The following is an 11,284-nucleotide window of genomic DNA, read 5'->3' as shown; positions in this document are numbered from 1 at the left end:
TCTCTATCTTTTCAGGTGCCTCTTAGCTGCTGTCGGCAACCCCTGGAAAGCACGTTGGTCCAGCAAGAAAAACTCGCGATTCCTCGCTCCTTGAAAAAAGCAAACGGAACAGCCCGGCGGGATCTAGGTTCGTTGTCGCGTGCGCCGCACGCCCCCGTAGAAGCGCAGCAGGAACGCGGCGGAAGGAGATCCGGCTCCTCGACGCGAGATGCACGTGAAAAAACGCGAAAGAGAAAACACCTGTTTGCCTCAGCCGACCAGAAAGACACGCGAAACGCCTGCTAGATCAAGAGAGACAAGAGCGGGGAACAACGAGCAAGGACCGGAAAGGCTCCGCTATCCTCTCCGTAAAAGCAACAAACCTCGATTCGCGTGCTTTCCTGCCAAACAGCCAGGCCCATCGTAGTACGCAAGGCCAAGTGCCTATTCCAAACGCCATACATTCCGTTTTCCATACATATATTTACATATATGTATCTGTATATCTATATAGATATATATTTAGGCATACGTGGACAAATGTACGGTGGTCGGTGCGCGCACTGGCCTTCGTGCAGAAATAGCGATGTACAAATATATGTGTCTTTGACGCTCTCCAACTTGGAGAGGAAGACTTTTCGTTCATATGGTGGGGAAAAAAAGCCCTCTGCGACGGCGCACCCGCACAGCTGCTCCTACTTGGCCCCTGCCCCGAGACGTATGGCCGAAAAGATGCGCTCCAAAGGGGAAAACTTTGGGACGCGAGAGCCTGTCTCTTTGCGTCTTTCCCCCTTCTCTTTGTGCGTCTCGAGCAGAGTCGTTGTCTCGTTCCTTCGCTGCCCAGACATGGACAAGTCGTCTGGTGTTTCCCTGGCCCTTCATCGCCAGCTGTCTTTGTACGAGGTATCGATTCCCTGCATTTTCTTCTTCTTCCGGACAATGTCGTCTTCCTTGCGCTCCTCTCGCTGGTGACGGATACCCGTGAACGCCTGGAGCTTCACATCCTTGCTTTGAATGGCGCTCTTCGCAACAGAAAGCAAAGGCAAACGCACGCGCGGGAGAGCTGAGAAAGCAGGCTTCGTCTCCCCTCTAAGCCGAGTGTCGGTCGGCAGGGAAATGGAGACCCAGAAGTCAAACTCGCCGCCGAAGGGCACTCGAACTCGAGCAAAAACGCACGAGAACTTGGACAGGGAAAACACAAAACTTTTTTGAAGCACGCCTAGCACACCCGCGCCATGGAGTCCTGAACACTGAATCCTGTAGCCGGCTCAGAACTGAATCGCTCAGACTAACAGGAGAGACACAAAAGAGCGGTACAGTCCCTGGAGGCCTGCGACGCCGCACGCGAAAATAAAGCATGCACGCCTTTCACAGAAAACCTGTTTACGTGCAACAGATCTACAGTTGCATAAGTCCCGACGCCTGCGTTTACCAGAACAGTTTGTGGTGTCGTATCCTTGCAGGTCAATACGGATATATGCAGTGCACATGACCTATATTCATGAACCTCTGTGCGTAGATAACTATAGGGATATGTGCACCTATTGATTCATGTCAGTACGTTCGTGTGCGAAACGAACTTTTCGACCGAGGACTCCCAACATTGTCTGACGTATTATCCCCGGTGCGTTCCTTAGGACCGACACAGGGAAAGGGACGTGGCGCACCGTCCACACTGCTTCGACAAAGTGCAGAAACACACTTGTCTGTGGTCAACACATCTCCTGACGGGTACGTGCGTGTACAAGCATCGCGGCGGTGGGCGTCGATAGGTCGGTCGCGCGCAAAACAGGAATGAGACGGCGCGATTGCGAGGAGGCGTTTTTTCGCCTCCCCACGCAGGACGGGCTCTGCGTTTCTCTGCTGTTCACCTCTCTCTCTGCGTCACCTCCTCACCTGGTACTCTCTCCAAGCGCCCACGCGCTCGTCGCGCCGGTCTAGCCACTCTTTCCTCTCTTTGCACTTTTCAAGTTCTTCGTTCGCTTGCTTCTCCAGTTGCTGAGCGCGTATGAGAATACAGAACGGAAGAGAGAGCGGAGCGATAGGCAGAAAGGCGAGGTAGGAAGGATAGGGAGCACCACGGGTATCCTCGGTCTCGTCTTTTCAAAAGACGTCCTCCCCAGCGCACTCGGCGGCTGTCCGTGTAACCTACGAAAATCCCCCCAGAGGCATGCGTTTCCCTGACTCGCGGACTTCTGGAAAGAGCAGCCTGCGTCTCGACATGTCGACACAGTTCCACATTCGGATCAGATCTCGCGAGAAGACAGAGACAGGCCAGAAGCTTCCACGCTGACGAGAGACAGACATGGCCGAGATCGACAGACCGACACAGAGTCACTCCCCCCCCCCCCCCCCCCCCCCCGGCGAGGCGAAATCCACACGCCGTCAGAGTGGACAGGCATCTCCTCTTGGGTCAAAACCCGGTTACCTCTCGCTCGTAGCGCTCGTTTGCCTGTCTCGTGCGCTCGGCGTATTCGCGCCGCTCTCGGGTCTCCTCCAACAGCTTTTCGCACATCTCCATGATTTCCGCCTGCAGTTCGGCGGGGTCTTCCGACAACAGCGGGACGTCGATGCTCTCTGCGGAAAAAGCGAAAAACCAAACCGAGACCAGCGTCGAGACGAAGGAAGCCCTCGCGATCCCCTCAGGCAACGGACGCAGGCTAGCACGAGAACGCGCAAGAAATAGAAACGGAACAGAGAAGGCGCTCGAGAAAGACAAGACTCTCCAGGGAAAGATTTGTCGCCGTGGCTACGCATGCCCCCGTCTCCAGATCTATTTGTCTATCGACATATGAATATACACGTATTTACATATATACAGCTACACACCTACAAATATACCTATATATATAAATAACCCAGATCCAAAAGAGCGTTACGCGGGTGAGCGCCGTGTCCCGGGTCCCCGTTTCACCCTCTCTGAAACGGGCAAAAGTGTTTCTTTTTCGTTCGTGACTCGTGTTTTCTCTTCTCCCCCTCCCCGACTCACGCGTCCTGCGCTTCTTGTTCTCCTTGGCGTTTTCCTTGAGGACGCGGCGCTTCGCCTCCTCAATGACGTCTCGGTATTTCTCGCGCATTTCTGGTCTCTGGAGCTGCTCGTACGCCTTGTTGACGACTGGTGAACAGAAAAGGAAGGCACAAAAGACAAGACGAGGAGAGCCCGCGTTCGACCTTTTTGCGTTCTGCGACACTCGAGCAGTCGCCCTTTTGCGTATCCGGCATGCATTTTCACCCACGTGAGAAAAAACGCTCCTCTTTTGTCGCTTCGTTTCCGGCGCGTGGTGCCTTATTTCTCTTCCCCACTGCATTCATCTCGGTGGGCCCTTCTCATGCGCCTCTCTCTCTTTCGTCCTTCCTCTGTCTCCCTCTCGCATTGCCTGCCGTCTTCTTCCGTCTGTCCTGCCAGGGCCGTTCTTGTTCTCCCTTCTTCGTGCCTCTTTCTCCTCGTCTCTGTCTCCGCCGATATCGCCCGGTCCCCCTCCTCGACAGCCCCGCGCACCGCCGGGTGCGATCTTGCTCACCTTGGAAAGCCTCCTGGGCATTGGGGTGTTTACACTTGTCTGGGTGGATGAGAAGAGAGAGCTACAGGGAAGGAAGAGAGAGTAGCACGGTGCATGCGCAAGCGCTGCTGCAAAAAACCAAACGCTGCCGCCCGTCGCTTCCGTGGCGGTCTCTTGCGGGCCACGGGGGGCCGTTCAAAAAACTCCATCTATGCTCGGATGCGGCACGTGCAAGGCGTCACTCCAGCAGCTGAGAGGAGGGCGAGGGAAAAAAAAGACCACGCCACAGCGAAGAAACGCGACAGTCCGATGCGCGAGAGACAACAAGTAAACTCGATGACGATCGAAGAATCTCCACACACACAACGCACAGGGAAGCACAGGGAATGAGTCGGGACAAGAGACGCCTTACCTTCCGGTACTGCTTGCGAATGTCATCCTCAGACGCTTCCGGCCCGAGCAAAAGAACTTGGAAAGGCGAGGGGAAAGTCTGACAAGTCAGGCGGATGCATTCCTCGTCAGAAGACTTGAACTTCTTGATCACGGTACGCGCTTCCTTGCGCCCACGACCTACGCATAACGGAGAAGACGCCGCGAGAGGAGGCAGAGAATGGAAAACCGAAGCGGAGAGAAAGGAAGAAGGGACACAGAGCAGCAAGGACTGCACGCGTGCAAACGTACACACGCCTACGCGCAGGTGAGCGCAGCGATGCACAGTCGTCTTATCCATCGCTGCATGCAACTACATATCTGACAGCGGAGAAACAAAGGAGGCGAGAGAACGAAAAGGGAGACGAGAAACAATAACACCGGAGGAAGCAAACGCGGGGCGAAAACCCGGCTTATCACAACCGCATGTGCCCAAATGGACATCTTGACATTCACATACGAATATATATATACATATGAATATACATACGTATATGCAAACGTATATATATATATATATATATATGCAATTATCTGAAAGATGCAGAGTGTTGTCGGACTTTGGGCGCTTGGAGCCGCGTCGTCCCGATTTTTTTGCCAGAAAAACACCGTTGAGAAGACGCGCCGCGCGTGGAGGCAGCTCTCTTGAGAGCGCGGATCTGTGCTCATAGAGGGGGTTTCTCACCGTTCGGATTGCCCGTGACAGCGGGCATGTCCTTGACTTCACTCATGAACAACTCGAAAGCGGCGTCGAGATTCGCGTCCTTTCCACTGTCTTCCGCGGCTTCTGCTTCCTCGGCCTTTCTGTCTTCCTCCTCCTCCTTCAAGAAGTCGTCGTAGGACGGGAACTTGAGTCGCGAAGGGCCTTGCTCTTCTTCCTCCAGAATCTCCCTGGTTCCCACGTCCGCGCCATCTAGGCAATTCTCGGCGTCTGGGCCAGCGGCGCTCTCCGTCTCCGCCTTCACGTCTGTCTGTCTCTCCAGCGCAGAGGTAGGAGCCGGCTCTTGTCTTGCTTCCTGATCCGTCTTCGGTATCGCTTCAGTTCCTGAGCGTCTTCCCTCGGTCCCGGCGTGGGCGTCCCCATCTTCACGCTCTTGCTTCAACTGAGGATCGCGCAGAGCTGCCTGAGACTCCCCGGCCTGCGCATGCGAGAGCGCATCCGCGGCGGGTCGCACCGGGAGGGCCCCGGCGGCTGTGCCGCCACTCCCCTCCAAGGGCTCGCCCATCTCGTCCTCTCCTCCTTTCCAAGAAAACAGATCTAGCGGCCGCTGCGGTGAAGCAAAGTGCTTGCAGAGGCGGAGAATGGGGAGGGGCAAAAGGAGACGTAGGAGAAAGGAAAGGAGAGAAGGGAGACGGCGGAGAACAGAGGGCGAGTGTGGAAAGAGTACGGAGGCCGGGGATTTACCCGAACGCAGGGAGAAGGGAAAACGTGAGAGGACGAGTAAGGGGGCGAGTGCAGGGAGACACGTGGGAAGCAGAGGAACACAGCTATTTTCAAGATCAAGGAAAACGACAGAAACAGACGGACTTCGACGGGTTTCCAGAGTAGACGCGCCGCAGGTAGATTGCTTTTTCCTCCGATACGTCAGCTGTGTCGCCCGCGGAAGCGCCAAGCGCGACTCAGACGCCCGGGAAACGGAGAATGAACGCGCGGCAAGGACGGACAGCGGACGATTCGAAAAGGCCGAAAGCCAAGAAGAAGGAAAGCACAAAGCAAACGGGCGGACCCAGTGGAGGGTTCCGAGGTGCGTGATGAAGGCGAGACCGTGTGACTTGGTAAGACGGAAACAGGGATTTTCAGCAGCGTGCGGCGTGCACCAGAACTTGTGACCAGGACGGTAACTGCAGGTGACTGGGAAAAATGCAGTGGCGGAACTTCTGGAGGGAACAAGACCGAGGACGCTGGCCAGATGAGACAAGCTCGAGAAGGCCGACGCTGCAGAAAAGAAAGACAAAAGGCGATCCGAAAGCCGCAAGCGAATTCTCGAGGACGATGTCGCGTTGGGCAAGTCCGCGGAGTAGTCAGACCCCACCACACTCGGGATTAGACAGCGTCGAGGGTTGAGGCGCCTCCTTTCGTCTAGAGGGAACGAGAAGACAGAACGACAGAAGAGAGGATTGGCGGAAAGACCGTCCGCAATATGGTTCTGCAGCAAGCATCGAAACTGTGTAAACAGGTGCATGCATGCACGCCCGAGCAGTCCGGGAGGCCGCGAAAAACCGACGTGACAAAGCAGAACTTTCTGTCACCGTGTCCGCTCGTTTCTCAGACAACAGACCACAGAGAGGCGAACCGTTTTGTCCCCTTTTGCTTGACGGCAGTACATGGTGTAGGTCGTCCTTCAGCAGATGCCTTGTACACCGGCTCTGCAGCGCAACACACACGCACAGCTGTCCTCTTCCGGCCAACAACCGAGGCAACCATATGCCTTTCGCCCTTTTCTTCCTTCTTCTCTTGCTTTCTCCTTCACTCCCGTTAGTCGATCTCTTCACCTGCCTCGGTTGTTACGCTGCGCCGAACGAAAAGCTCCGTACCACCGACTGTGAGACTTCCTCAGCCGTCTAAGCGATTGATCCGGTGTACCTACACCTGGTGGTTTGCACAGGACGATTCTCACTTTTCAAGCAAGCACATTTCTGCACTGCTGAGTCGCTCCAAAACGAAATCGCAGACGGGCTTCCCGTGGAAGGTGCGGGCACACGCCTTTGGGGGGAGCGGTCTGTAGATTCGTCTGGCCGTTCTTGGACGTGCACCGCCAAACGGCAAAGAACGTTTGCGGGGAAACCACCGTCTCGTAGTGAACTGGGTGTTTCCCTCTTTTCCTTTTCCCTTCTTTCCAAACTTTTCCTTGAGCCACCATGACCCCCGTTTCGCTTACGACTGAACGCCCGCTCTCCGCCAGGCCGCCCTCCCGTCCGGGCATGCCACAGCCTGTGCCGTCTCTGCTCGCCTTTTCCCCTCGTCTTCCGAGCCGCCCCACGCTTCCTCTGTCTCGCGGAGCGGCCGCGGGAAACGTCTTTCTTTCCTGTTGCGGTTTGCACAGAATCAAAGGGGGTGGTCTCCGCCCCGCTTACGCCGGCGAATTTCCCCAACATGCCCACGCGCCGCGTTTGCAGAGTCAGAGGGGAAACGCGCCTCCCCTTTCCGGTTCCCACCGTCGTCAGTCTGGCTCTTTCTCCTCTTTGTCTTCTCTCCCTGTTGGCCATCGAGGCCGTATTTCAACTTCTCAAAGGCTGCTTGGTCGCGGGCAGGATCAAAGTTCGAGCGCGCGGTGGCGAGTCTCGCCGACCGCACAGGCATCAAGGCCCTTGCTGGGTCCCCACTGGCGAGAACCGTCTAGGTCGTCTCCTTCCGTTCCGGCGCCTTCCTCTGCGCTTGCGTCTCCACTGTTTCGTCGGGATGTCCAAACACCTCGCTTTCAATCGCGGCGCTGCTGGACGACGTGTTCCCCGCCAGCTTCTGTGCGGCTGCTGTCTCTCGCTGCGTCTCTCCACGCCTCTCCGTCTCCAAACTCCCTCTCGTGTTCTGCCTTCTTGTGCACGCTTTCTGCGCAGTGTTCTTCAACGCCTGCCACGCCGCGCCGGTCCAGCCTGTCGCCTCCGCTGAGAACGCCCCTCTTCTGCCTTCGCCACTCTTCCCCTGGCAAGCAGGAGACACGACTGCCGCACCCGCGCGCCGACAGCATCCTCCCTCTCTCCTTCTCGGCTTCTTCGCCCTGGCCGTCTTCGCTCCCTTCTCTGCCCGCTGCTCCCCTCTGCGCCCCGCCGCTTCCCCGTGCCGCTCCCGCGGGTTCCGGTTCCGGGAGAGCAGTGGCGGAAACGGCTGCGGCGTCCTGGCCTGGCAATCGAGCAGGCGCCGCGGGAGTTCCCTTGCGAATTCCCGGGACGTCGCGTCTCGAAGGTCTTGAAGGCGGGCGAAGAACTTTCTCGGGAGAGGAATGTCGGCTCTTTGCTGGACCGCTTTCCCAGCAGAAACGATGGTGGACCCGCGCCAGCGGAATGCGGAACCCTGTGTAAGACAAACTCGGGGGGATTCTGGAGGATGAACGGAGGCAGAGGGAACGCGCCGCCCGCGTCTCCGCCCATCTCCTGGTGTCGCCTGCGCGAAGCACTGCGAGTGCCCGGGGGGTCCGGCGTTCCAACACACCCGAAAGTGACTTTCTGCCGCAGCTGCATGCAAAACGTTTCCACAGGCATACCTCTCGGGAGCGCCGCTCTGAACGCTGTGCACTCCGCGCGCTCTTCCTGTGCCTTGAGACTCTCCATCCCGCGTGTGCTAAGAGGGTGTCCTCCGCCAGGAGACGAGTCGCGCGTGGAGAGAAGCATTGTGCCGACCCCGTGCATTCGAAATGCACACTTTGGCCACAAAGATTTGATCCTCTCTGCGAGGGTGTTGTGTGTACGGGGCTCTCATATTTGTGCGCGGATTCGGACATTTGGCTCGCTCATCTGCGCGGTGGTTTCTGGCTGACAGTCAAGATCTAAACCCGTAGTCCAACTCGTAGTATCTACTCCCCGGAAAAAGCTTATAAACAATCCTGTCTCAGAGAAAATATATTTCCCACTACGATGGTACTGATCGTACTAGCATCCGAGTAGGAGTCTTCTCTCGCATGCATCGAAGCCGAAACGGGTTACCAGACGTTCCTGCCGTCCACTGTCGTCTAGAAGAATGGAACTGACAGACGGGGAACGCTTTACACTTTCAGTCGTTGTGTGGCGCCAGAGTTGGAACGTTGTGGCGACGTCGACAGCGGTGCCGACGTGTCTTCTCTCTCGCATCGTGCAGGAAGTGGACTCGAGACTGGGAGGTTTTGAACCGCAAGGTCTACTTTGCTTTCGACGAACGAGAGGTCCGGCGGTCGATGCTGGACGCCGTGAGTGCGCACCGCAAGACGGCGTCACTTTTCCACAAAATGATCGACGTTGTCCCTGGAGTCGGTAAGCTCGGCAGCCCCTCTCAGAGTCCTGAGTGTGTTTTCAGCGGGGTGTATGAGAGAAATCCAGCCACGTTGTATTCACGAGACCCGAGTTTAACGCTTGAATAGGAAGCAAACCCGATTGAAGGATCTGGGTTCCGAATTTGGGTGTCTGTACTCCGCTGTGTTGCCACGGGGGCACGCGTCGTTCCTCCGTGTTCCTCGCAGCCGTCGGTTCTGTCTGTGCGTCCTCGTCTTCAGCGCATGCGCTCTCCCTCCCAGGCCCTCACACCTTCTTTCTGCCCACGGACAAGGCGTGCACTGCCCACCTGAGCCCGGAAACTCTGCAGGCGCTGCGCGAGAGAATCGCGTTCTTGGAAGAACAGCAACACCAGCGCGTAGAAGGCACGCGCGCCCAGATTGAAGCGGCCGGTGTCGCGTCGCTGCGAGGAGGCAGTGCAGCCGCGATTGCTGCCCGAGTCGCCAAGACCACAGAACAGCTTCGCACCTTTGTCCTCGGCCACGTTGTGCCGGGGGAGTGGAGAATGAAGACTCTCTTGCTGGCGGTAAGAGGGAACACGGAGCAGGCGTGACACGGAAGACGAAGTGATCTTCAGCGATGGTTTTTTGTTTTCTGCCAGAAAAGCCAGCTAGGCAAGCGGTTTCGCCTCGAGCACACTTCGCGCGGGGGATGGCTATCGGCGCAGGAACAATGGAGATGGGACCTACGGAGAGGCCGTTTTTCACGGATACTCCGCCGTGTGATCCAAAAAAAACAGGTACTGTAGATAAACTGTCTGCCGTGTCTCATCCTGTTTTTCTCGCCAGCTGCTGTCTGTATGCTGTCGAATTTCCAGTGCGGAGCTGGCGATCCACGGACGAACGGCAACCTGCGATACCAGGACACCGAGCGTCAGCTGTTTGCTCCCGTCATGTATGCGTCCCGCCTCAATTCCTCTGGTTCTGGAGAGGGGAAAAAAGTGGGCAGAGGCCAAGGAGGCAAGGACAGCGTGAATGGCGAAGCAGGCGAGTCCGAGAGAGCACAGGACAACGACGAAGAGCGTTGCTCGGTCTTCTCGCTCCCTCCGCCTCTTTCCACAGAAGATCCCCTTCCGGTTTGGATACAGACGTCACGCTATGCAGCGTTCCTTCCTATCACGACGAGCACAAACTTCCCTAGCGCGTTAAGGCCGAAAGCTAGCACAGAAAGCCCGTCGAGCGAGGAAACAGCGAGCGAGGACAGTGTAGCGTACCGCCAGAAAAGCTCTTCATCGGTTGGCGGTGCCGTCCATCTGTGGGTAGGAGGGGCTCTGGTCATAAAGGCAGACCTCAGAGCTCACAATGGAGTTGTTCATATGATCGACAGGCCGCTCGTTCCCGCGCAGCTCTTAGCGTCACCAAAGTAGGAGGGGAGAAGAGCCGGGGTTCACCAGACAGCCGGCACGGGAGAAACGTGAGGGTGGTGCATTTGCACGGCCCATCGGAATCGCGAGTGTTCGGTTTCTCTGTGTAAGCGCGTCTGTTTTTTCTCAATGCAGACAGGTGTGTAGGAACTGTTTTTGCTTTTAGCCCTTCCGATAAAGTTGTGTACATTTTCAGTTGAGCCCGCGTTGCTGCCTGCCTTGCTCGCCCCCCAAGCTGACCCGTGTTTTTGATGCATGTCCTGTAATGGTGCATTAGCAGCTTAAGGCCGCAGCTGCGGAATTTCTTAGACTGAGCAACAGTAGACAGGACACGACACGGAAGTCACGTGGTCTGATTCGGTTGTCCACCAGCAGTCCATGGTAGTCTGCCGTGCGCTCGTGACGAGAGCGGCGCCCTTCGGCAAAAACCGTTCATGCTGTGAGAGAGCGGTTCGCCGAACACAAAAACGAGGAAACGGACATCTGTTCGTGACTGGCGCTTTCCGTCAGGTGGAAGAGATCCGTTAAGAAACACTGTCGTCACACCGACGCGCATGAGCAGTCCGTCAGTACCGAGAAGCGTCGATATCGGCAGAACAGGAAGGAACGTCGTCAGACCCTTCAGTTTGAACTTTGCAGCGTTAAGAAGTCATAGCTGCGAGGAGGTGGCTCGCTTGCTAAAGTAGCGAAAGAACGTGCAACTTAGGACGCTCTTTCGTAGCGGCAACCGCCGTGTGCTCATCGGCCTAGTTGAGCCTCCACATACCCCCGCGTTGCCGCACTCCCACAATGAGACAAGGGAATAAAGTGAGGATGGCATGCCCTCTCAGCCTATTTCTACTTTGGTTGAAAGACTCCCGTTTCAGCTGAAGACGAACTGCCCAATTCAAGGTTCAAAAGGTACACGCTCGACTCGAAGCGAACGTTACCGTATCTAGTTGCAATCAGACCCGGGAGAGACATCCCGCTCCGCATTTACTGCTCCTGAAGACATACCGGAGAACGGACTCAACTTCACGCTGGTGTTTCCAGGAAAACCGTGTTTTATGTTCAG

The 11,284-nt window shown here is 56.5% G+C and overlaps 2 protein-coding genes across 2 annotated transcripts; one reads left to right on the top strand and one right to left on the bottom strand.

Moving 5' to 3' along the window:
• Nucleotides 1-857: 857 nt before the first annotated feature.
• NCLIV_014920 (hypothetical protein) lies at nucleotides 858-5,134 on the bottom strand (the record flags this gene model as incomplete). The annotated part of the gene is made up of 7 exons (XM_003881681.1): nucleotides 858-1,001; nucleotides 1,876-1,977; nucleotides 2,408-2,556; nucleotides 2,969-3,094; nucleotides 3,501-3,561; nucleotides 3,892-4,049; nucleotides 4,594-5,134. The coding sequence occupies 7 exons, from the start codon at nucleotides 5,132-5,134 to the stop codon at nucleotides 858-860; spliced, it is 1,281 nt and encodes a 426-aa protein (XP_003881730.1).
• A 3,690-nt stretch (nucleotides 5,135-8,824) lies between these two features.
• NCLIV_014910 (conserved hypothetical protein) lies at nucleotides 8,825-10,233 on the top strand (the record flags this gene model as incomplete). Its single annotated transcript, XM_003881680.1, has 3 exons — nucleotides 8,825-8,849; nucleotides 9,089-9,393; nucleotides 9,685-10,233. 3 exons carry the CDS (start codon nucleotides 8,825-8,827, stop codon nucleotides 10,231-10,233), a joined length of 879 nt encoding a protein of 292 aa, XP_003881729.1.
• Nucleotides 10,234-11,284: the final 1,051 nt, after the last annotated feature.

Source organism: Neospora caninum, chromosome V (assembly GCF_000208865.1).
Source record: "Neospora caninum Liverpool complete genome, chromosome V".
Lineage (NCBI taxonomy): Eukaryota > Apicomplexa > Conoidasida > Eucoccidiorida > Sarcocystidae > Neospora > Neospora caninum.
This window is presented reverse-complemented; position numbering and strand designations above follow the sequence as displayed.